Source organism: Eulemur rufifrons, chromosome 8, assembly GCF_041146395.1.
Source record: "Eulemur rufifrons isolate Redbay chromosome 8, OSU_ERuf_1, whole genome shotgun sequence".
In the NCBI taxonomy this organism is placed as follows: Eukaryota; Metazoa; Chordata; class Mammalia; order Primates; family Lemuridae; genus Eulemur; species Eulemur rufifrons.
The window spans coordinates 28,686,520-28,711,846 of NC_090990.1; the positions used below are offsets into that span (position 1 = coordinate 28,686,520).

The 25,327-nt window shown below is 41.0% G+C and overlaps 3 protein-coding genes across 9 annotated transcripts in view; all 3 read left to right on the plus strand.

The window, feature by feature from the left end:
• The window catches only part of SMAP2 (small ArfGAP2), an 84,928-nt gene extending 81,426 nt beyond the window's left edge, over positions 1 to 3,502 (plus strand). For all 4 annotated transcript variants that reach the window (XM_069479788.1, XM_069479789.1, XM_069479787.1 and 1 more), the window contains one exon: positions 2,111 to 3,502. In XM_069479788.1, coding sequence (XP_069335889.1) covers positions 2,111 to 2,236 — 126 coding nt within the window. In that variant the 3' untranslated portion in view covers positions 2,237 to 3,502. The remainder of the gene's footprint in view (positions 1 to 2,110) is intronic.
• EXO5 (exonuclease 5) overlaps positions 1 to 25,327 on the plus strand; it is a 155,305-nt gene that overhangs the window by 96,880 nt on the left and 33,098 nt on the right. The window lies entirely within an intron of this gene.
• Positions 14,228 to 24,598, plus strand: ZFP69B (ZFP69 zinc finger protein B). Of its 4 annotated transcripts, XM_069477760.1 has the most exons (6): positions 14,228 to 14,338; positions 14,822 to 15,267; positions 17,859 to 17,944; positions 19,580 to 19,706; positions 19,973 to 20,068; positions 23,370 to 24,598. In XM_069477760.1, the coding sequence occupies exons 2-6, from the start codon at positions 15,141 to 15,143 to the stop codon at positions 24,536 to 24,538; spliced, it is 1,605 nt and encodes a 534-aa protein (XP_069333861.1). In that variant the 5' UTR covers positions 14,228 to 14,338; positions 14,822 to 15,140; the 3' UTR covers positions 24,539 to 24,598. The 4 variants fall into 4 exon arrangements, with proteins under 4 accessions (XP_069333861.1, XP_069333864.1, XP_069333862.1 ...); XM_069477761.1 differs by lacking the exon at positions 14,228 to 14,338 and having other exon boundaries at positions 14,643 to 15,267; XM_069477763.1 differs by lacking the exons at positions 14,822 to 15,267; positions 17,859 to 17,944 and having other exon boundaries at positions 14,288 to 14,338; positions 23,370 to 24,538.

Below are 25,327 nucleotides of genomic sequence, written 5' to 3' on the forward strand. Positions count from 1 at the left end.
GGGGCAGTATCAGTGTTATACTTTATAAAAGTATTTTTATGTTTTTCTTTCTCTGTTTGGTCTGGAATAATTTATGTGGTATTGGTCTTTGATGATTTTGTAGAATTTCCATGTGAAATTGTGCGGCCCTGTTGCTTTCTTTTATACTAATTCTTTAATAATTTTCTCTGTTTCTTCTATAGAAGTCAATTTTTGAAAATTGTATTTACCTAGATTATTCATTTCATCAAGGCTTTTAAATTTATTTATCAAAAGTTATGCCAAGCAGTTCTGTTAATTCTTTCAAAGAACCAGGATTTTGATTTATTTATTGGTTCGACATTTTTCTGTTTTCTACCTCAGTTTCTGGGTTATCTTTATTGTTTCTTCCCCTATGCTTTCTTTTGCTTTCTTTTGTTATTCTTTTTCTAGCAGTCATAGGATTTTAATGCATGTATTTTCATTCTTTCATTTTTATTTATATAAGTAGTGAAGTGCTATAAAACTGATGGGAACATGTCAAAGGGACACATGAGCCAACTTCCAGAGGCTGCCCAAATGTGGGGTGATTTGAACATCAGAAAGAATAATGACAGTAGTGGGTTGTAACACCTTGAATGAAAAAAAAAAAATCGATGAGTTCATAGTGATATTTTTTTAAAGGGTGTGGAATGGAGGGAGGGAAAGCCTTCTTTACAGAAGAATGACAGCTAACAACTGTAGAAAGAACATATTCACTCATTCTCAAAGAATTACTCAGATTACTTATTAATTACAATGAAAAAAATATGGCTACCACTTTAGCCAAGTGATCAAACATAAAATTACCAACAATGAGACAGGTTAAATCGTGTGCTTTCTGATATCTTGTATTAATAAGGACATAATATCACCTACATAGAATTTGCCAGAAGTATTTAACTTGGATCAAATCATGAGAAAACATAAGATAAATCCAAATTTAGGGATATTCTGCAAAATAACTTGTCTGGATTCTTAAAAATGTCAAGGTCAGGAAAAAAGTGGTAGGGGAACTGTTCTAGGTTAAAGGAGACTAAAGAGAGATGAAGATGAAATGCCATGTATAGTAGAATATTAATGTTAAATTTCTTGAGTATGTTCATTGTATTGTGGTTCTATTAAAGTGTTCATTCTTATGAGATGCCTCCTGACTTATTAAGGGGTGAAATGTTATGATATCTGCAACTTTCCATGCTCATCAAAAAGTTTTTTAAATTTTTGTATAGAGAGGGAGAGAAAATATGGCAAAAATGTTAACAATTGGTGAATTTAAGAAAGAGGTATATGGGTTTCACTGTATTATTATTTCAACTTTCTTGTAAGTTTGAAATTTTCTTAAAAAGTTGGTAGAAGAAAATAATTAGACTTTCTCCTAAAAAAAGAAAAAGGAACTTATGCAGAGAAAAACGTCCTCGGCTCAGGAAATTCAAGGAATTTTTCTCTGATAAACTTTCTTCTGTTTACTGCCAGGGGCCAGTCTTTCGGTCTAATTGAAGGAAGAGGCCCTGTGCCGTTCCCCTTCCCCCTCCAGCTTCCAGGCCTTATTCCTCTGACTCTCGTCTCCCAGCTCCTTCCCTTCTCACACACTGAAGACACATTGGGTTGTTTTGTTTTGTTTTTTGCCTTTCTTTGTTCATTCTGAACAGTATAGTTTGCTTTTTTTTTTTTTTTCCCTCTGCAAATGAGCGAGCTCAAGCGCTTTCCCTGACGCTGACAGTATTAGCTCCCTGCTGGAGATGAGGCAGGAGTGCTGAGTGGGGGCTTTTCCTTCAGCTCTTCGGGCTGGCCAGGCAGGTTAACAATAGGCCCCTTCTGTTTAGGATGAGGGCCTGGAAAGGAGAAAGAACTTCTCATGCTGCTTTTCTTTTGACTAGATCTGGATGTCTTCTTTCCCTCCTTGAGCATTAGTCTCTATCAATGTCACACTCCCGAAAAGTCCTTCATGTACGTAGTCTTGAAACAATCTGACTGTTCAGGTCCAGGGTGTACCACACACAACAGTTTCCCTCCCCGTCCCGTCCCCGCAGACAGAAGGACTCCTACCCTACCTTTTGCACTAATTGGCTGATTGCCCACAGCCAGGTCTGAAAGTCTCCTCTCTCCCTTTCAGATGACCCAGCAGATGGCTGGGATGAACTTCTATGGAGCCAACGGCATGATGAACTATGGACAGTCAATGAGCGGCGGAAATGGACAGGCAGCAAATCAGACTCTCAGTCCTCAGATGTGGAAATAAAAACAAAACACCTGTATGGCTGCCACTCTCCTCAGCCCTTGCTCTCCCTCTTTCTCTCCTTTCTCCAACTCCCCCAACCCCCAGTCCTCTTCCTACCTCTCTCTGTTTGGTTTAGAAATTGCTCAGTAAGTCATTTGGGGTTGGGCATCCTGCCCAGCCCAGCCACTTCCCAATACATGAAGACCTCTCTGTTGCTTTACGTTGTACATGCCCCTTAGCCATCCCAACTTCTCCCCCAGGCTCTCAGCCCCTAGTCCTCCCCTGGCACCAGCACCTTAAAATTGTTGGCAGAAGGCACTTAAACTGCGGGAGAAATGTGCATACTTTGAGTACCTTCCTTCAAGGTTAAACCTCCTATCAGACTCTGGGAAAGGTCTGTAGGTGTCGTGTATTAGGCAAAGAGGGGAAAGTTTAGAGGTCCTTCTATGCGTGCTAATAAGCTATTTCTAAGTGTTTAAATTTGAAGAGGGAAGCATCATGTTACCCATGATTCATGGGAATGAAGAAAGTACTGAAATCAAATCCTCCTTGGGTTTTGGATCAAGCTGACCCCGCCCCTGGGGTGAGGCAAGCCCCCTCCTGTGAGGATGAGCAAAAATATTACTCTCTTTCCCTGAGTTGCTTTCTGGATCTGGGGCTTCAGGAGTTGCTGCTTCAGTCAGCCTTTATTAGCACCAAAGACTTTATGAAGATCACACACACAAACACATGTCTCTTCCCCGCCCTCTCACTGCCTTCCGTAGGATCTGGCTCCATGGCTGGAGGACCAACCCCTACAGTGGGAACGCAGAGCTTAACGTGTGTACTGCTCGCGTGTGTGTGTGTGTGTGTGTGTGTGTGCGCGTGTGTGCACGCGTGTTATTTTGCCTCCCACTCTCCCCATCTGCTCTGGGTGTTTTTGTTTTTTTAGTTTTAGGTTTACAACAGAGAGGAGTTAATTTATCAACAGCCTACAGCTGTTGCCAGTTTTTCTTGTAGTTTAAAAAAAATTGCCACCTCATCGATAGCGCCCTTTCTGCTTTCCCTTCTCCCAGTCTGCCAATCACTCCTTCATGCCTGTGTGTCCAGGGTGCTCTGTGTCCCACCTTTCCCGAGTGTGTGAGGCACAGGGCCCGGACAACTTTCCTCTCAGTCATTGTTCACCCCACTGGAAAATTCAAACAAGAAAACTTTGCTTAAAAGATTTCACGTGTGGGAACCACAACTCCTGGTTGCCTTTCTCCTGTGTATGTGTAAATTCCTTAAATAAATATTGCAGGGAAGGACGGTTTGCTTGGTTGTTACTATGTGTCACTCTTGGAGGAGGGTGAGTTACACCCAGGTTTTCTGTTTTCCACTGGCAGTTCCTTCTTGTGTTTTAGAAAATTCTATACTTCTCATACCCAGGGGCCAGGCCCAGCCTCCAGCAGTCAGAAAGGGGACACTTCTTCAGTGGTGTCTAGAGTTGTGAGCTGAGGGAACTGTGGAGATCTGCGCCTGCTAGCGTCACAAAACATCAGAACAGGTAGCTTTTCCCATGCTCAGAAGGAGAAGCTGAGACCTAGAGAAGAAAGGAATCAGTTGGCCAGGGGTCTACTAGAGGACCCTTGGTAGAGCCAGCAGTCCACTGCAAGTGTCTGGACTTCGCCCCGCATCCTTTCCCTATACCATGGCAAATAAATAGTTAAATTCCTCCCTGCCAAGACAGCAGTAGCTTTGACTGGTGAAGGTAATTCAACCCTCTCTGAGCCTTCAGAACAAGAAGCAGGAACTGGGCCTTCTGAGCCAGGGTCAGGAATTAGTACGTGCATCCTGGGGGTGTTGTGAAACACAAAAAAACAGTCTTTAGCCCATTTCCTCTTCCATTTGGCTGCCTTTCTGCTCTCAACACAGGGGGTTTGGGACCCTTCCTTCCCTTTTCCCTTTGAGCACACCTTTGACTACTTACCGATGTAAGCGGGAGGACAGCACAGCGGCTAAGAAAGTGAGCTCTAGATCAGGCTCAATATTTGTATCCCTTCTCACTTTGGGACCTGAGCAAGCTACTAAACACCTGTGTCTCAGTGTAAAACGGGGCTAATGGTAATACTTGGAATAGTATGAGGCAATTCCTGTGGTGAATTTAGTATGGTATTAGGCACTTAGTACTCAGGTGTTAGAAAGTATAATGTGCTAGACCTATGTTGGTCATTGATTCATGCAACAAATATCTAATAAATGTTTAGACTGTGCCAAACACTGTCTTATGCCCTGGAGATAAAGCAATGAATAAAAACTCCCCAATCTTATGGGATAGTGTGGTAGGAGAGACGGACAATAAAAAGTAAACAAATTGATTTAATTCAGACAGTAATAAGACAAGATAAGAGGGGAGAGTGGGTATGGGAGCTACTTGGATAGAGAGGTCAGGAGGAGGTTGTGTTTGAACTGAGACCTGAATAAGCAACCAGTCATGTGAAGATCTGGAAAGAGCAGAACTAGTACAAATGTCTGTGTTGGAAATAGTTTGGCTGGAAGCATCAGTTTGGGAGTCATCAGGGTAGGGATGCTACGTAAAGCCACGAGACCCAATGAAGTCACCTAAGGAGAAAACATAAAGAGAAGAAACAGAGACTTGAACGCCATCAGCTTTTATAATTTGGGAAGAATAGAATAGATAAAAATAAAATGAATCTGATACCATTCCTGCTCTCTTTTAAGAAGCTTAGAGTCTCTTGGGGCAACAAATTTATACTTTCTTATATGGTGGATTATGGGAGATTGGGGTGGGACACCTAGCCCAGTCAGGGAAACCTTCCTAAGGACAGGGGCACTGGGGCTGAGTCTTAGAGGAAGAGGTAGCAGTTAACCAGTGGGTAGGTGGTGGGGAGCATTCCAGACAGCATCGTGTGAACAAAGATACAGAAATCTACAAGAGCATAGAACATTTTGGGAAGCACAAACAGTTCGATATTTCTAAGGTGTAATGTGAGCCAGGGTGTGGTGTGAGGTGAGACAGAGGTGGAGTTAGGCCAGGTCATGGGGGGCTTCCTATGCCCTATTAAGTTGTTTAGCCTGAATGGTGGAGTGACATGGTCAGATTTGAGTTTTAGGTAGCTCATTCTTGCATCACTGTGAACAATGTGTTTGAGGAAGCAAGACCAGAGTTAGGCGACCAGAGAGACAGCAAGAGTGGACCTAGCGCCATGGTAGTGCGGGTAGGGGAGAATGCAGTGGCTTAGAGCAGCAGTTCATGAACTGGTCATGAGGCATGTGAGATGCTAAAAGGTGTTCCACAGAAATGCTAAAATAAGCTTGGGAAAGACTGCACGTTATATCACTTCATGTATATCTACAATATAGTATCCACATAGTAATGGTTCCGAAATCTCCTATGGTGAGGACTTTTTTCATAGTTTTCTAGCATTTACCAACGCATTTAACCATGGAATCCATTTTTCTGGAATACCTAATAACCATAGGATACTATTTGAGGAAAGCAACCAGGAAATTTCTTTAAGGGGTAGAGTTGGGAGGTCTCAGTATTGGATAAGATGTAGGATGGAGCAAGGGGAAGAAGTCAAATCTCTCATGTTTCTACATTACATGAAAGAATTTACAGAAGGAGGAGAAATTAGCTTTTCTCTCTAGGCGGGGAGAAGTGGATAATTAAGAGTTTCGTTTTAGGCATATTGAATTTGGGTTGCCTGTGACATAGCCAGGTCTGGCAGACCCTCTGGAAATTGGATTTAAGAGTCTGAGGCCAAGGAAGAGGTCAGGCTGGAGAAATTAATTTGGGAGTTAGCCCATGGAGGTGGAAATTGATGCCACAGGAGTGGATGGGATCACATAGCATAGATTTGTAAAATAAGAGCAGTGGGCTGGGATAGGATTTGAGGAGAAATATTCATTTTTAATAGGAGTTGGGGAGGAAAGGCCCAAGAAAGAGAGGAGGTGGAGTAGGGATGAGGAGAAATAATCAGAGAGTTATGCAAAACAAAACAAAACCCCAGGAAAGTACAATGTCAAGGGAGCCTAGGGATTAGAGTATCTAGAAGGACAGATGGTCAGAAATGTCAGATCAGCAGGGAAACCCAGTGAGAGAAGGATTGATAAAAAGACTATTGAATTCAGCATTTGGAAACTTCTGGCTGGACACAGTGGCTGATGCCTATAATCCCAGCACTTTGGGAAACCAAGGCGGGAGGATCACTTGGGACCAGCCTGAGCAACATACTGAGACCCTGTCTCTACAAAAAAATGTAAAAATTAGCCAGGGGTGGTGGCACACATCTCTACTCCCAGCTGGTCAGGAGGCTGAGGTGGGAAGATAACTTGAGCCTAGGAGTTGGAGGTTGCAGTGAGCTATGATGACGCCACTGCACTCTAGCCTGGGCAACAGAGTGAGAGACCCTGGCTCAAAAAAAAAAAAAGTAAAAGTTGACCCCCTACCTCATACCATAACAAAAAATGCATTCTATGTAGGTTGTAGATCTAAATATGAAATTCAAAATAATAAAGGTCCTATAAGATAATAGGGGAGAATATCTTCATGACTGTGTAAAAGAGAAGACAGGAGTTAAAAAGCACTAATCATAAAGAGAAAGATTGATAAAGTTGATTAGGTTAAAATTAAGGATTGTTTAGCAAAAGATTCCATTAAGAGGGTGGAAAGGCTTGCCACAGAGTAAGAGAAGATATTCAAAACACATATGATAAAGGCATTGTACCCAGAATATATGAAGAACTCTGGCAAAATAAGAAAAATACAGACTATTTAATAGAAAATAGGCAATGGAGACGTGAATAGGCACTTCAAGAGGAAACTCAAATGACTAACAAATATATGAAGAGATGCTCAATCTCATTAGTAGTTTGGCAAATAGGTATAAAAACTGCAATAAGATAACACTAAACACCCACTAGAGTGGCTAAAATGAAAAAAGATAATTCTGAATGTTAGCGAGAATGTGGAACAATGGGAACTGGTAGGAGTGCAATTTGATACAACTAACTTTGGAGAATGGTTTAGTATTATCTATTAAGTTTGCTAGATGAACATACCTATGGCCCAATAATTCTACTCCTAGGTATATACCAAATAGAAATACATGTACTTGAGCATTGAGACATGCACAAGAATGTTCATGGAAGCATTATTTGTAACTCCAAACTGGAAGCAATCCAAATGTCCATCAACAGAAAAATGGATAAATTGTGATATACCATAGAATACTATACAGCAATGAGAATTATCAGACTATAGTTATATGCAAGCACATACAAGGGTCTCACAAACTCAATGTTAAACACTTTTATTTTATTTTATGAGACAGAGCTTCGCTCCATCGCCCCAGCTGGAGTGCAGTGGCATCATCATAGCTCACCGTAACTTCAGATTCCTGGGCTCAAGCCATCCTCCCGAGTACCTAGGACTACAGGCATGCACTACTATGCCCAGCTAATTTTTCTAATTTTTGTAGAGATGGGGTCTCGCTCTTGCTCAGGCTGGTCTCAAATGCCTGAGCTCAAGGGATCCTCCTGCCTCCGCCTCCCAGAGTGCTAGGATTGCAGGCGTGAGCCACTGCGCCCATCACTTGAAACTATGTTGCACCCTTAAATATTTGAGCCTGCACCTCCTAAGAATGATATTCTCCTATAACCACAATACCATTATCTTACCTATCAAAATTAACAATAATTTTATATCACCTAAAAATCAGTCCATTTTCAATTTTTGCCAGTTATTGCCAAGAATGTCTTTTGTTGCTTTTGTTTTTAAACCAAGATCCAATCTAGCTTTATGCAATGCATTTGATTATTATGTCTATTTGGTTTCTTTTAGTTTGGAACAGTGTCTCTAACTTTTTTTTTTCCATGACATTGACTTTTTGAAGGGCTCAACCCAATTATTTGGAAGAAAGTTCTATGTTTTTTAAATCTTCCTATAACCTGGAAGTTAGGTCTAGAAATTTGATTAGAGTCAGGTTAAATATTTTTGTCAGGAATGTCTCATAGTTTATTTTAGGTACATCATGTCACACTCGGAAGTAAACAGGAAGCACACAGAGGAGGAGGCTTACACAGTCATTGGAAAATATATGAAGAATTCTTATGAAATATTAAGAGTGTTCAACCAAGAATAGAAAGATGTAATTTAAGGTCTGGTGGCATTTATTGATGTGAATGCACCTACCACAGAGTTTGGATTTAAGGAGCCATATTCAGCAGCTGAACATACTTTTAATAGACAAAACTGAACCTAACATTGGCCTATCCTAAAAGCTGAGATGACAGAAATTCCTTTGTATAATGTGGAGATAGAAATCCAAGAGGAATTCCGGAGTGAGTTATTAATATCAAATATCTCATCCCTTTTCCTAACCTATCCTTGGCAGGATCCGAAGACATCCTCTTTACCAAAGTCCTGAGACCTACTTTGTTACAAAAGTACTAGAATCATGATTTACTAGGTGTTCTCTATAGGCCAAGAATGCTGGTCAAGTGTATTTCCTATTTTCAGCAGAGTTGCTATGTTTCCCACAGTAGCCTGTAACGATGACCCCAGTGCAATTTATGGTAATTGGAAAGGGTACCCAGATCTTTGGAGGTGGTTAATTGAAGATAGGGTCCTAGATAAATGGCAGATCACTAAAGCCCTGCTTGACCTATATAGCCAAAATTTCTCCAGGTTTGGAGACAGGTGTCATCAAGATAGAAATGCAGCCCTGCATTCTATTGCTAGACCTGAGCTAGTTGACAGATTCAGAGCTTATCAAACAGTGGAGAGGCCAGGTCTCCTGACAAGGAAGCTTATAAGAGCCCTACAAGTACCTAATGTGTATCTTACTCCTGGCCTTCCCCAAAGGGACCTATTACCATTTTATCTGCAAAACTCTACACTGGGGAAACTACACAAACACTTGGGCAAAAAGTGGGCACTGGCTGTTAGCTATTACTAATTCCTCGGTACCCCTAATGTCATTGTCCACTTGTCAGAGTGGGACCATATGGGGTCCAGGTAATGATGGAGTTTTGACCTAAGTCAGCCTCACTATAGGTCCAGTGAAACCTTAAACCTCTCCTAAAGTAGTTCCCTAAGTTCTGGAGTGTCTAGTTGGACAAGATGTCCTTAGCATGTGATAGAATCCCCACATTGGCTTGCTCCCCTGTGAAGTAAGGCCTATTAAGAAATGAATGGGGGCCAGGCACGGTGGCTTACGCCTGTAAACCTAGCACTCTGGGAGGCCGAGGCAAGAGGATCACTTGAGCTCAGGAGTTTGAGGTTGCAGTGAGCTATGATGATGCCACTGGACTCTACTTGGGGTGACAGAGTGAGACTCTGTCTCAAAAAAAAAAAAAAAAAAAAAATTGGAGAAGAGAAAGCTCCTGGAGCTTTTCCCCACCAGAGCAATAAATGAATGCAATACTATAATACAGCTCTAGGGGAACTGCAGGGATAAAGCTTCACAGATGTGACAGTAGTGATTGCTATCATGTGTCCATTTAACTTGTCAGTCTAGCTGGTGCGGAAGATGGGTGGGTTTGGGAGGACAGTAGATTATCCTTAACTTCATCAGGTGGGGGTACCCATTTCAGTTGCTGTTCCAGAATTCATTTCCTATTGAATCAAATCAGGACAGTGCCAGACACCTGCTGTACAGCTATTAACATGACAATTGGGGAAGCGGGTATTCTCTCCTGATAAAAATGTCTGAAACAGTTTGCTTCCACTTGATAGAACAACAGTGTGTGTTTACCATGACATCTGGAGAATATGTCAGCTCTTGGATCTATGCCATAAATTACTCTGTGGAGGCTTTGACTGTCTCGTTATGGTATATTGTATTTTCCAAAGCTGGCCACACCAATATATATCCCATCTCTCATACTCATAATGGGACATTGGCATTCTTCCATTGAAAAGTGGGGTCTGTTTTCTCTCCCCTTGAACATGAATGACCAATGGAATGCAGCAGCTATAGCACTGCATAACTTCTAAGGCTGGGCTGTAAAGGAGCAATATGGCTTCTTCCTGCCTCTTTCTGTCTTGGAGTCTTGCCCTTTGAACTCAGCCACTATATTTTGAGGACGTCCATATCACATGGCAAGGTCATGTGTAGGTATTCTGGCAACAGCCCAGCAAGGCCAACATGGTAATGAATAAGCCTTCATATGAGTCTAGCCCTTTACCTTCGAGTCTTCCAGCCAGGCCCACGACACCATGAAGCAAAGACAAGCCATCTGTACTGTGCCCTAATTCTTGACTCATGGAAACTTAGGGGGATATAATAAAAGATTACTGTTGTTTTAAGCAGGAAGTAATGGGCGATCTATAATATTAAATATAATGTAAAGGAGTCCTGTCACATCAATGAATTATTTGAGGCATGTTGGAATAACCCCTTTAAATTGAGGAACAAGCTGCTAAACTTTTCACCCCTTGCTGTTAAAAAAGAAGTACAGTATATGGTGAGTCTCTTTGGATTTGTGAAGCAAATGTGTCATATTTGGGTGTGTTGACTTAAATAATCTTTTGGATAAACTGCCTACTTCAAGTAGAGCCCAGAATGATAGAAGTCTCCTCCTGTTTGGGGTATAAGGCAGCTCTGCCCCTCGCCTTTGTGGTTCCGTAGATCAGCAGCAGATCTGGAGACTGTGTGGAGACTCTTACAAGCCCCAATGAAAGAATCATTAAGAAGGCAACTATGGTTTTTGAAGTCATGCCCTCTTTGGCAAGTAACTAGTTCCCCCACCTGGGCCTGGAGGGGTTTGAACCCCAGATCATAAACCTCTTGATGCCTTGGGACCAGAGCTGCCCATCGTGAACTGGGTGGTGGTCTGCCTGGGCCATGTCCTTGGAGAACCCCAATGTCAATATCCTTGGATCTTTCCTTAGAAAAGTCGACTGGAGTCGCAGGAGACGTTTCTTCAAATTTGCTGCCCAGAGAGTATAGACTTGGGTGGGATCATTCTGGGAAGAAGGTTGGGAGTCTCAAGTTCAGTGTGTAAACTTTCATTTATCCTCATCCTATCCCCATCCTTCATTTTCCACATAGTACCCTGTCTTCACCTGCACCTAGTGTCCTGCCATTCAGAGACTCCTCTGTTTTATCCTCTCCGGAAATTATTCCTCCAGTTTCCTGAAGAGGTAAAAGAGGGACAGTCACCTGCCTGTAGGGTAGTGTAGGGATGCTGGGAATCTAACTGCTTCTTCAGCAGATTTGCCACCCATATGGCATTTTTAGCATCACTTTCACTCCTCCTCATTTTCAGAGATACTCCAAGCAACCAGTTTCTCTGCTTTTCAGGACTCTGCAAGGAAAGTTGGGTTGCTTCCTGGCCTTCCCCTCTGCTTGCTTAGGATTCAGCCTTTCAGGACTCCTAAGTCTCTCACCACTCATCTATGCATTTTCCAGTTTCCAAAAACTTTTCTGTTGTTTTTCTCCTCTTCCATTCAATTTATCCCTGTGGGTTTATGCCTTTGGTTTGAAATCCCTCTTTCTTCAGTTAAGATGGGATTTTATGAGGGAGCTAAATGTATGTGTTCCCTGTGCTCCCTTTAACTAGAACTTAAAACCACAAGACAAGACCAGGGTGGATGCAGTTTTCTAGGGAAAGGAGTTGTAGACTGAGAGTCTCAAAGAAAAGGACATCTGTGGGATGAGAGTTCTGACCACAGCCCTTATGAAGTCCCACATTGTTGAGTACTTTCTCTTTAAGAGAGTCTAAAGTAACTACAATTTTAATTCTGAATTCCCCTCACTCTCACATAAAAATTAGCACAAAACTATGTAGTCTGGTTTATTAATTTTGTAGAAGCTTAAGGAAAGCAAGATGAATATGGCTTTCTTCTGCCCTATTGTCTCCCAGGTTGGAGAAAGGGTATTAGCTATGAGTACCCATCCCTAGTGAAACTGGTAGCTGCAAAGGGACCCAGGACCCTGGAGGATTGTTCCAGAGAGGACAGGAGAAGAGCAATAACTTTCCATTTACCCTCATGTATGAGTGAAGGTGGTTCTTTGAAGAGAAAGAAGAACTCCAGCAAAATTCTAGATTATTTAAGTAGGGTATCAAGTTGATCTATAAACAGAATGAATTTACTAGAAGCAGAAGTTTAGAACCAGAGATGACCATGAGTCTAAAAAACAATTTTAATTGTTATGTATTTATATTTTTAACTATGGTGTGGATGTATATATATATGTAGCCTTCCACAGACTGGGCTGATCAGTTTTTCCTTGGATCCCTGAAGATACTCCAGAATCCTTCCAATAATAATAATACTAATAATCATTTTCACTTAGAAACCAATTCTGGTAAGCTAGTTACTTGCAAATAAAATAGCCTTAATCACAAAACTATGTATAGAATAGTTTCCTATGCCCAAACTATGTATAGAATCACCTTTCTTTGAATAATAGTTTTGCTTTTACTTTAACACAAAACTTCACTTTCCTGAAATCATATGATGTATAACATAAAGGGTAGTAACCCAATTTGATTTGTTCCTGTTATGGACTGAATGTTTGTGCTCCCCACCCCAAATTCATATGTTGAAGTCCTAACTCCCAATATGACTGTATTTGGAAATAGAGCCTTTATAGAAGTAATACAGTTAAATGAGGCCTAAGGGTGGGGCCTTGATCTGTAGGATTAGGGTCCTTAAAAGAAGAGACACCAAAGGGCTCACTTTCCTCAAGCACGAAAAGAGGTCATGTGAGCATACAGCGAAATGGCAGCTACCCACAAGCCAAGAGAATGAAACCTACCTTGCCCACACCTTGATCTTGTATTTCCCAGCCTCTAGAACTCTGAGAAAATTAATTTCTGTTGTTTAAGCCACCCAGTCTATGGTATTTTGTTATGGTAGCCAAGAAGACTAATATAGTTCCCCAAATGGCTTGTGCTGCTGTAACACAATACCATTGACTGGGGAGCTTGAACAATAGAAATTTATTTTCTCACAGTTGTGGAGACTAGAAGTTCCAGAATAAGATCTGGCAGGTTTAGTTTCTCCCCAGGACTCTTGCAGACAGAGGTCTTCTCCCTAAGTCCTCACAGGGCCTTTCCTCAGTGTCTGCAGTGCCTGGAGAGAGAGGGAGAGGGGGAGGGAGTAAGGGAGAGGGAGAGACATAGTGAGCCCCCTGGTGTCTCTTCCTATAAGGACATTAATCCTATCAGATCAGGGGCCCACCCTCATGACCTTATTTAATCTTAACTACTTCCATAAAGGCTCTGTCTCCAAATACTAGAACATTGGGGGTTAGGGCTTCAACATAAATGTTGGGGGAACACATTTATCACAGTTAGCAACTACTATAATTTTATTCCATTTTCTAAATTGTTATTTTTGTAAGCTATTGATGTAGAAATGTATTTGGAATAACGTACTCCTACATTTTCTGAGTGGAGAAAACTCAGCAATAAAACAGCATTGCAATATAATCACTTTGGTGGAAAATATGTAAAAATGAGTGAAAAACATAAACAAGGTGTGTGTGTGTGTGTAGGAAAGGCTGTGCACCATTACCAATAGTTACCTTTCCTTGGCGAGATTACAGGTAACAATTATTTTCTTGTTTTTGTGTATTTTCTGGCATTTCAGAAATATAAGGAGAGCAATTATCGTGAAAATTTTTATTGAATACTAGAACAAAAAGCTGCCTGATCCTGGTATTATTTTAATAAAACACGGGAATCCATTCAATTTTCAGTCTTTTTCCACGTACGCATTATTCAGGGAAAGTGGCATGGATTCTCTTACGCTAGTGTTTCAACACAAGAGTCACGCAAATGTCTCGCTCTTGTCAAGGGTTTCAAACGCCGACCCGGAAACATTTCCGTGCATATTCTCGGCAGAGGAAACTCCGCTCTCCGCTGCAGCGTCCGGGGCGCGAGGACACCGGCGCCTGCGGCAGGAGCCGGGCGGACGCCGTCATCCCGGGTGCCCCGAGGCCGGGGCCGGCGGGCGCGCACCCCGCGGGGCGGGAGCCCGCTGGGAAGGATGCGCGAGGCCGCCGCCGCGCAGGCGCGCTGGGCCGGGCTGCCCGCCGCGGCGCTGCGTGGGAGCGTTGCGGTGCAAGGCCGGGAGCCGCCGGCCGCGGCGGGAAGGCGGGAGCGTGCGGTCCATCCGCTGAGAGGGTGAGCGGGGGGGCTCTCCGGGGTTTGGGGAGGGGGCCGACGGGGCAGCGCGAGCTCGACCCGCGCCGCCCGCGGCCACCCTGTCGCGCGCCGCGCCCCCCACAGCCCGCAGCCGGGCTCAGACAAAGGCTGGTAAGGCTGGGCCGAGCGGGTCCCACCTGGGAACAAGCTTTAGCCTCTCCCAGAGGGAGGAAGACGCGGGATCCGAGGGGTTAGGTGATTTGCCACAACCGACAAGTGAAGGAGCTGGGATTCCAAATCCCAGACTACTTTAAACCTAATTCCGGTGTCAAAGAATTAGGTTGTATTCATCTCTGTACTTCGTGACACCTGCACGGTGATTTGGACCTCGTGGGCTGTCTATCCACCGTCTCCACGTAGCTTTTGTAAAAATTTCACAGTGGTTTCTGCAAGTTCTAGAGTTCCGACCCTGTGACCGAGCCTCTAGATCCTTTGCTGACTCTAATTTAGTTTTCTGCCCAGAATCTGCAGGGTACTGTAGAGGTGGCTGCTGAGAATAAATACCTGGCACCTCGAGCTGCCGGCTGAAGAGACAGATGGAGCTCAAGTTGGGAGACGTGCCCTGAGAGCCGCCGGCAGAAACAAGTCCGGACCCCAGATTTTGGTGCTGTATGCTTCCCGTGTTCCTGGTAGTGAGACCCCTGAGGAGCAGGTCGGTGATTACAGGAAACCGATACACCTGTGAAGCCTGCTGTCAGAGATTCCCGCAGTTTCCTTGTCAGAAGTGGACAGGACTGTGGGCTGAGACAGACAGTTGCCCAGGAAGGAGGCGGGAGTCATCATGCCGCAGCAGCTCCTGATCACCCTGCCCACCGAGGCCAGCACCCGGGTGAAGTTGCACCATCCAAAGAAGGCCAAAGAGGGGGCGCCCCGGTGGGAGGATGTGACCAAAATGTTTAAAGGAGAAGGTGAGAATAGACTGACGGGTGGGAGGGAGGAAAAGCAGTCTCCTCCTGTGTGAGAAGGAAGGTAGACACTTGAGTGGAATCATCTCTTGGGGACACAATTGGGGGAAAGATCTCTGGAGTTCTTGATAGGGTTTTTGGTCTGGGGTTTTCCTAAGTACTAGTGGTCAGTTCAGCCCAAAATGATATTGCAGTGTCATACCCACATATGTTTTTTTTTTTTTCTCATCTTCCCCACGAGCATGTGTGGCAGGACAGACATACCTGATTTTCTTTATTCTAACAGTTGAGGAAATGTAAATCAAATAAATGGGAGACCTGCCCAGGGTCACACAGGTACTTGGTTGGGTTGGAAGTAGAAGGCAGCAGGGGAAGTGCCATGTGAACCTGGAAGCAAGGAAGAGCTTAACGACTAATGGACATGTGTCAAAAGGATGCAGGAGCCAGGTTCAAGGGGCTCTGGCTGGACACATTTGGGACAGTTTAAGTGTCCAAATTGATTGTAACACCTTAAATAAATAAGATTCCACATGGTCAGAATGACACTTAAAACAGAGGTAGGTTAGGGGGAGAAACTCATTTGCAAACTTTGGAGGCGATTAATATGCTGATTCCTTAGTTTGAAAAATAGATTATTATGGGAATGAATGGTGCATTTACCTTGCCTTTTAGATCATCTGCAGTTGGTGAGAGAAAGCTCTTTACCGAAAACACCTGCCAATAATATATGTAGAAGGAATGATAGAATACTTTAAATGAAAAAATTGAAAGGTTGATGGGGAACACTTTAACATGGTATAAAAGTATTACCCTCTCAGATTGCTTACCAAATGCCTAGGAAAGAATATGCTTTTCCAATGGTGAGGTCTGGTGGTCCCTATTTTAACCAAAATGTCCTAATAATGGGATAACCTGACATTTTGTACTTTATGGGTAATGTAATACTAAGCACATGGTATCATCCACAAGGTATTCCTACCACAAATGTTTAACCTGATCCTAAGTGAACTTCTGGTTTACAGAAAATACAGGAGATGGAGAAATAATGTAAGCCCCACCATCAGGATACAGTCAGAATATTCTTGTCTTTTAAAAAGCCAGTGTCATAAAAAAAAAAAAAAAAAAAAAGGCGGGCAGGGGTTGGGGGGAAGTACTATTCTAGAGTAAAAGAGACTAGATGCTGGGCGTGGGGGCTCATGCCTGTAATCCTAGCACTCTGGGAGGCTGAGGCGAGAGGATTGTTTGAGGTTGTGTACCTGTAGTCCCAGCTACTGGGGAGACTGAGGCAGGAGGATCGTTTGAGGTTGCAGTGAGCTACAATGATGCCACTGCATTCTATCCAGGGCAACAGAGAAAGATTCTGTCTCAAAAAACAAAAAAAAAATAGAGACTAAAGATAACAACCACTTTGAATGTATGAACCTTTATTAACTCCTGGTTTGGAAAAAAAAAAAAAAACAGAATAAAAGACAGTTTGGGAACAATTGAAGAAATCTGAATATGTACTGAATATTTAGATGATACTGTGGATTTATTGTTAATTTTTGTAGGTGTAATAAATGGCATTGTGGTTATGCGGGAGAAGATCTTTATTTGAAGTATTTAGGGATGAATATGTCTACAACTTTGAAATCGTTCAGGAAAAATAGAGATAAATATAGCAAATATGGTATATTAACAATTGTTGAATCTAGGTATTAGATAAATGGGCATTCAATATTCATGATAAAAAGTTGGAATAAAATGCATGGACAGTAATTCCTGTGCTTTAATTCCTAGTTCATATTTTTAATATCTCTAATTCAACCAGTATTTCTTGAATTCTAGAAACCTGGCAGGGTGTTATGCTTAACACTTTAGCAGATGGAAAAAAAAAATGAACACGATACAATTTCTACCCATATACTCATTCTAATACTCAATTGAGGGAGATAATTATACAAGTAAGTGGCAAGTAGCCTGAGATAGATACCAGAATAGATATAAAAACCAAGCATTTGGGGGAGCATAGGAGAGAAGAAGCTTACCTCTCATTAAGGGTGTCTGGGAAAACTTCACTTGAACTGGGCCTGAAGGATAGATATCTGTTTTTCATCAAATAGGATTTGGGGGAAAGTACTGAGGTGGGCACTATCCATGTATGTTCAGAGAATGGTGAATAGGATTGTGTGGGAAGGTGTGTCCAGGGGGCGAAGGATGGCATTTGGAGGGAGGCAATACTTGGAGAAGCAGCTTTGGACTGGTTGTGGAGGATCTTGAAGTCCATGGTGAAGTGTTTGCATTTTTCTTTCTTGTCAGTGGGGAACCTTTGAAGATTTTTTTTTAACAGTACTTCGAGTTGCCATTTTAGCCTTTGAGGATTTTTGAGCAGAGGACTGGCCTGAGAGATCTGAGACCACTGGGAAATATTAATGCCTAAGCAATATGCTGCAGGTCTTCCTCATTAAGGAGGTTGGGGCTGCTCTTGAGTCACTCTAAATGTCCCTCTTTGTGCATGTATTGGGGGAAGAACCACATTCAGTGAGTCTGTAGGCAGTTTTTCTATCTGGGGGATTTGAAGAGATGCAAATCTCATGGCTCATTTCCTTCCCTAGCTCTGCTATCTCAGGTTGCTGATGTGACCCAGGGAGAGAGCTTAGAAGATGAAGTGACCCCTGGGCCCTTGACAGCAGAATCCCAGGTGGGTTGGAATTTCTGGTCACTTTCTTGACATTGTTTTTCAGATTTTAAGTGCCCTGGACTTTGATTTTTTTTTGACTTGACTTCTTGAATTGGTTTTTCTTAGCCTGTTCTTCCTTAGGAAACCAGGCTACATCGGTTGATTTCACTGATAATTTCCCCACCAGTAGTAACCCTCCTCAGTAAATCTCTTGTTTTTAGCAAACCTCTAATCATTTATCCAACAAATTTAAAAAGTATGCTGGAGTGTGTGTGTGTGTGTGTGTGTGTGTAAGAGAGAGAGAGAGAGAGAAGGGAGTTGGGGAGAGAGGGGGAGGAAGTATATAATGTAGTCCTTACTCTCAGAACTCACAGATATTACCTGGGAGAAAGACAAATGTTGTAAAGTCTTTTTAAGCAATATTTTAAAATCAACAAAATCAGGCTCTGATATTCTTGGAGATGTATAAACTTCATTAATGACCTTTAAGAGAAGATTTTTGGTCAATACCTAAAGCAGAACTGTAGTTGAAAAAAGACATGAGTAGAGAAGATACTGGCAGGTCGTGAAGGGCACAAACTAAATAGGCTGAGCAGAAACGGAAGGAGAACTTCTAAGAGCAGTTTAACAGTGTGCTGTGTATCATAAATGGGCTAACCAGAAAACTGATGGCACTGGCAACTGGCAGAGCTCTGCACTCCCACACCCCAGAGGCCTGGGGGAACTCAAGAGAATTACAGAGTAGTCAGAGAACTAGAAGGAGATATTATTAAAGAACAAAAGTGTTTTAAAGTGGATTCATCTTAGCTTCCAAAACCACATAGTTTAATCATATGATTAAATCATAGGGTTTAATCCTATGTCTTTAACCTTCCTCAAATTCAGCTTTTCCATAGGTTAAATGCAGCTGCTAACATCAGCCTAATAGGCCTGAAATGCATTTCGGAATTATTTATGATACATAAAAAGCATTAAACTAGTCTCCATACTTAGAGCATTTGTTATTATTTCAGCTTTCCAGCTTCTGAATTCTCTTTGCATTTGGGAGTATTTTTTAAAAATAACTAGCAAATGATTATTGAATTTGTGTGGATCATACATAAGTGGCTCTTGTACTTCACAACCCGGAGTGTCTGCCTTGATCCTATCTGCCTTGATCGTGTCTGCCTTGATTGTGTCTGCCTTGGTCAAGTGTCTTCCTTATAGGCAGAATTCATGCTCCTTCCAAAAACATGCTGTTCTCTTATACTTTTCTTATTAACAGAAAAACGTAGCTAAGGATATTTTACCCATGCTAAATTTTCTCATTTTAACCAATTCTTTGAGTCCAACAAAGGTCCCTGTCTTCTCTGTGGCCTTAGCTCCTTTAGAATTCTCCCCTTCCCCAAATACTCCTTAACTTTGTTGTCCTTAATCTAAATTACTGCACATAGTTCTGTGACCTTTAATATTTCATAAACACTTTCCCTTCATCTAAATTGTAAGTTGCAAAGGCAACTCACATACTCTATGCATTGTTTTATAACCTCCAACAGAATCAACCAAATGATTAGCAAAGGGTATCCAGGAAAACTCAGTTGGAATCTCTTAGCATCTAGACATGGTCAGAACAACTTCCTGAACTCTGGCTGAAAAGGAACATACTTGGTGTTCTAGGAACTGTTGACCTTCAAGGACATCTCTGTGGACTTCACCCAGGAGGAGTGGGGGCAGCTGGGTCCTGCTCACCGGAAGCTGTACCGGGAGGTGATGCTGGAGAACTATGGGAACCTGGTCTCAGTGGGTAAGGACGGGTTCCCCTTGAAAATAGAACCTGCCTATTGGAAAAAAATCTTTGTTTCTAAATTAAGTGTTTTGGTTGGGCTTTGGATTCTATATTAGAGGTTTCTAATTCCTTCTGAACACCAAGTCAGAATTGCTGTGGTCTTTTCTGTCCTGGTCTTTCTACTTAACTTTCTTCAGAAGACCTGAATACCAGAGGACCATTTTTAAATTCTTGGGATGACTCTTTGACCTCAGTACATACAGCCTTTTCTTCCCCATAAGCAGGATATCAGCTTTCCAAACCTGGTGTGATTTCCCAGTTGGAGAAAGGAGAAGAACCATGGCTGATGGAGAGAGAGATTTCAGGATGTCCAGGTTCAGGTAAGAGCAGGGCAGATGGGGCCTTTGTGATGCTGGCCAGAGAATTCCCCACAAAGCTTTCTCCAAGCGATGGAGAAGGCCAAAGCCATCTGGATAGGATACACAGCAAAGCTGGTTCTACCGTTTCTGTCACCCCTTTCCTGAACTTGCATCTTCTCTTTAGTCTCTCTGGAGTCAGAGGAAAAGAGACGCCTTTCTCATCAGGGTTAACGTTCTTCATCATTTCTCTTGATCTGACTTTCATGATTTTTATCTCTTTCTCCAGTATTCTAAACCTTGCTCTGATCACAGTTTCTTTCCCATGTTTAATACATTTAGATGTACATAAGTCTCTTCTCATTAGACACAGGCTACTTCATTGGATTCTCATGTCATTTTATCATTGGTTTCACTTTCTCTCTGTTATTTCATTTTCAGTTTTTTAAAAAATCTTATTCTGTGATCATAGCTTCAATTCTGATTCTCTTTTTAACTTGTGTAATTTAACTTTTCATGACAGGTAATTTATGGCTTTTTGAGAAATCACCACAGAATTCCTTCTTCCCAAATCCAATGGCTTTTAGCAGTCTTCTTCAATGTGTGTAAACAGGTAACAATGATAGGTATTTACCAAATTGGTAAAGTCCTATATTAGCTCCATCTTACAAATGAGGAGAAGGAGGCTGGTTAAGAAATGTATACAGTGAAATTACCTACTACTTGGTGGAGTCAGTATTTTACTTCTAATCATTCTGACTCCACAGTTTATGTATTCTTATGATGCTATTATACATGGCAGCATTAAGTTATACAGACCTTGTCACCTTAATATCCTTTCCTCCATTAGCTTAATAATTTTTGTTTCCTCTGTCTCTTACTGCTTTTTCAGGGCCTCTCTTCAATGTCTTTTTTAATGCAGATGTATTAATATAATTTCTGCATTTGTTAGGATTGGCTAAACTACTGTAACAAATAGACTCCAAAATTTTGTAACAAATTTTGAGCCATAAATTATCGCAAACAGAATATGAACTTATTTCTTGCTCATACACTAGTCTGGAGAAATTGTTTAGGTCAGTTGGCAGTTATTCTCCATCTGGTGATTCAGGACCAAGGTTCCTGCCTCGTGGCTCCACCATTCTCTAGGGCCTCCTCATCATCTCCATTTACCCAGCAAAGAGTAAGAGCACAAAGGACCTCATTTGGGAGGTTTTATGAGCCAGCCTGGAGTGGTTCACGTCATTTTTCACTCTCATTTACTTAACAGGGGAGACCTTTGTGATGTCACTCAAGCTAATTTAAGGAAGATTGGGAAATATAATCTAGTTGTATGTCCAAAAATGGGGAGAACAGATTTCAGTGAACAGCCAGCAGTCTCAGCCACAATCCCTAAGGAGCTGCTGTCTTTTACACTGCTATTCTGTTTCTATACAAACTCCCACAAATACTTTGTGATGGTTTGGACTATCCCTTCCACACCTGTATTCTGCAGATTTTCATCTTTGTCTTATAGATCTATATGAACTCTATTCCTGCATATCCCTGGCATTTATGACATCTCTATATAGAAGTGCCGTTGTCACTTCAAACCCAGCATATCCCAAACCAGACACCATCTTCTCACCTAAGCAAGTTTCTCATCCTAACTTCCAATGTTCTTTCAGTTTCTAGAAATGATATCAGGAAGAATATCATGCTTTCTACTCTGTTTTTTCCTCATTTCCATGGTTTCTTCCTTGATACTACCTATTAAATCTGCTTCTCATCTCTCTGTGTTGATGCAATGGTAAGTGAAGTTTCCATCATTTCTTGCCTGAATTACTAAAATTTCTAGTTGCGTTGTTGGTGTCTTATTGTCTTTTTCTGACTCATCTTGAAAGTTACTGCCTGATTTGACCATTTAAAATATCACATTTATCTTGTTATTACCCTTAATAGAAAAGTGAAGTGACTCCCTTTCCCCTGTATTAAGTAATCTGAACATCTCTGCTTGCTTTTTAAGCCCACTCCAAAATTTATCCAGCTATTTCTGAACACTTTTTATGTGTCATTACTAAAGTGAGGTTTAATAAACATATACATTCGCATATACATCTTGTTGGGAAATGTCTGAATGTGTACATTCCAAAATCCTAGGGAATAAGATTTTTTTTGTGAACAGGAAACATTGGTGCTTTAGGATGGCAGGGTCCAAAATGGATGTATGGGAATGGAAAGAACATCAGGGAAAAATTCCTTCATCCAAAAATGTTATACCAGGTATACTATGGATAAAATATATATTCTCTGTCCTTAAAGATTTTACAAAGTAGTTAATATTTTGTCACAAATTGAGGAAAACCATTTTCCACATCTTATATATCAAAAATTATGAAGATTAATCAAATCTATTGAGTATTCAGGGAAAGGCACCTGCATTTGCTGAGTGTACACATGCACAACCCAACACTTTCTTTAGTAAATCTAATGAAACACTGACAGGAGTATAAAAGAATGTATGTATAATTATGTATAATAGATTGCGGTTTGATTTGTAATAGTGAAAAATTGGAGACAACGTAAATATTTTTCAGTAGGGAAAAGTCAAATTATGATATGTTCGTACAGTAGAATGCAATGAGGTTGTTAGAATGAGATAATCTCAATGTACAGATGTAGAAAGAGGCCCATAAGATAAATAAAACAGATACAGAACTATATGTATACCATGATCCCTTTTTTGTACAAATGTATATTTAAGAACATATATACATAAATGTATACATTCACATATACATTTTGTTGAGAAATGTCTGAATGGATACATTCCAAAATCGTCAGAGACTGGAGGGAATCTCACCCCAGATAGGAAGATTCTGTCCCTTTTTAATCATTGCATTCTTGCATTATTTAATGTTTTATTTTGATGTTTACAACATATTTCATATAAATACTTTTTAAAAATATTTGTTTTCTTAAGTAAAGAAAATTTTATCATAGAAATAAGGGCTTAAGATGATATGGTCTTAGAATCCTATCTTCCTTATTCTTATCTTTTGATATTTGCCCTTACTCTCCTTAGTTTATTTCCTCTTGCAATTCACATAGATGAGCTCCTCCCAATTTCTTAAAGTCACCTCACATACGTTTAACAGCTTCTTTCCTCTGAGCACTTCTTCACTTGCTTTCATATCAGCTCTCTAGGTGGTAGGATCACATTGGAAGACCATCCAAACCTCCTGTACCTAGTTTATATTATTTTTTCCCTATCATTCTCATTATGGTGATTTATTTTTTAAAGTGCAGTGAATATGGGTCATTTTTATTTTTGGATTTCTTTTAGACTTGGAGAGTAAAACAGAAACCAAAGAGTCAGCCTTAAAGAATGACATCTCATGGGAAGAATTACACCATGGTCTGGTGATGGAAAGGTCTACCAGAGGAAGCACCTTGTATTCCACGTTGGGAAGAATCTCCAAATGTGATAATTTAGAAAGCCAGCAGGAAAACCAAGAAATAGGTGAGGGGCAAATCCCCTTGATCTGCAAGAAAATGCTTGCTCAGGACGGAGGCCAAGAATCTAACAGATGTGAGAAAAAAATTAGTGTGAATTCAAAAGTTATGCCAGGACAAATAAATCTTTCAAGAAAACGAGATCATAAATACGACACATCTGGAAAAAGAAGCAGATACAATTTAGATTTAATTAATAATTCAAGGAGTTATACAAAGATGAAAACTTTTGAATGTAATATTTGTGAAAAAATCTTCAAACAGCTCATTCACCTTACTGAACACATGAGAATTCATACTGGAGAGAAACCTTTCAGATGTAAGGAATGTGGAAAAGCCTTTAGCCAAAGTTCATCCCTTATTCCACATCAGAGAATCCATACTGGTGAGAAACCCTATGAATGTAAGGAATGTGGGAAAACCTTCAGACATCCTTCATCCCTTACTCAACATGTTAGAATTCATACTGGGGAGAAGCCCTATGAATGTGGGGTATGTGAGAAAGCCTTTAGCCAGAGCATTGGACTGATCCAGCATCTGAGAACTCATGTTAGAGAGAAACCTTTTACATGCAAAGACTGTGGAAAAGCATTTTTCCAGATTAGACACCTTAGGCAGCATGAGATTATTCATACTGGTGTGAAACCCTATATTTGTAACGTATGCAGTAAAACCTTCAGCCATAGCACATACCTAACCCAACACCAGAGAACTCATACAGGAGAAAGACCATATAAATGTAAGGAATGTGGGAAAGCCTTTAGCCAGAGAATACATCTTTCTATCCATCAGAGAGTCCATACTGGAGTGAAACCTTATGAATGCAGTCATTGTGGGAAAGCCTTTAGGCATGATTCATCCTTTGCTAAACATCAGAGAATTCATACTGGAGAAAAACCTTATGATTGTAATGAATGTGGAAAAGCCTTCAGCTGTAGTTCATCACTTATTAGACACTGCAAAACACATTTAAGAAATACCTTCAGCAATGTTATGTGAAATATACTCAACATCAAAGACTATATTGGAGCCAAAGTCTCTAAATCATTGGTTCCCTGACTTTTGGATTTCAGGAATCAATAATTTTTAGAAATGGTTTGGCACAATATTACAAACTATTAATTTTGCCACATTAAAAACAATCACCTAGTATCAGCATTGTTTCAGAAAAGAAAGGGCATTTTAATACTTTAAAATGTAGGAGGGATATAATAATTATGAAGAACAGCCTTTTATATTGAATTAAATCAGTTTTATGAAAATATCCCAAATTTGTCTTTACTTTTCTCATTTCACTATGGGCCAGTGAAATTTTCATAGCAGGTCAGTGGTCTGTGGATTGGCTTTTGAGAATCACTGTTTTAAATATCCCTTTAATGAATCAGAAAGTATAGAGCAACATTTATAAAAACCTATAAAAGCCTATAGCCCTTTTTAAGGCTAAAAGGGGTATAAATTAGAATGTTAAGCCAGGCATTGTGGTACATTCCTAAAGTCCTAGCTACTCAGGAGGTTAAGCCAGGAGGATTGCTTGAGCCCAGGAGTTTCAGGCCAACCTAAGCAACATAGTGCAAAAATGTGTCTTAAAAAAAAAAGTTGGTTATCTCATTTCTAGAAGAAATAATGTTAAGAGTTTTCTAGAATTGATAGATAACCTGCTATACATAAGATACTTATTTAAATTTTCTGGTTTCTATAAAGAGCCAGAGAGTAAATATGTTAGGTGTTGTGGGCTGTATGGTCTCTGTCACAAGTACTCTCAATTTAGTACAAAAGCAGCCAGAGACA

What these genes read in the sequence shown, in the direction of transcription:
- ZFP69B (XM_069477760.1), top strand. Translation starts at nt 15,141, where the DNA reads ATGCCGCAGCAGCTCCTGATCACCCTGCCCACCGAGGCCAGCACCCGG. An exon ending in TGGGAACCTGGTCTCAGTGG is followed by an intron (nt 19,707 to 19,972) that starts GTAAGGACGGGT and finishes CCCCATAAGCAG; the next exon opens with GATATCAGCTTTCCAAACCT. An exon ending in TTCAGGATGTCCAGGTTCAG is followed by an intron (nt 20,069 to 23,369) that starts GTAAGAGCAGGG and finishes GATTTCTTTTAG; the next exon opens with ACTTGGAGAGTAAAACAGAA.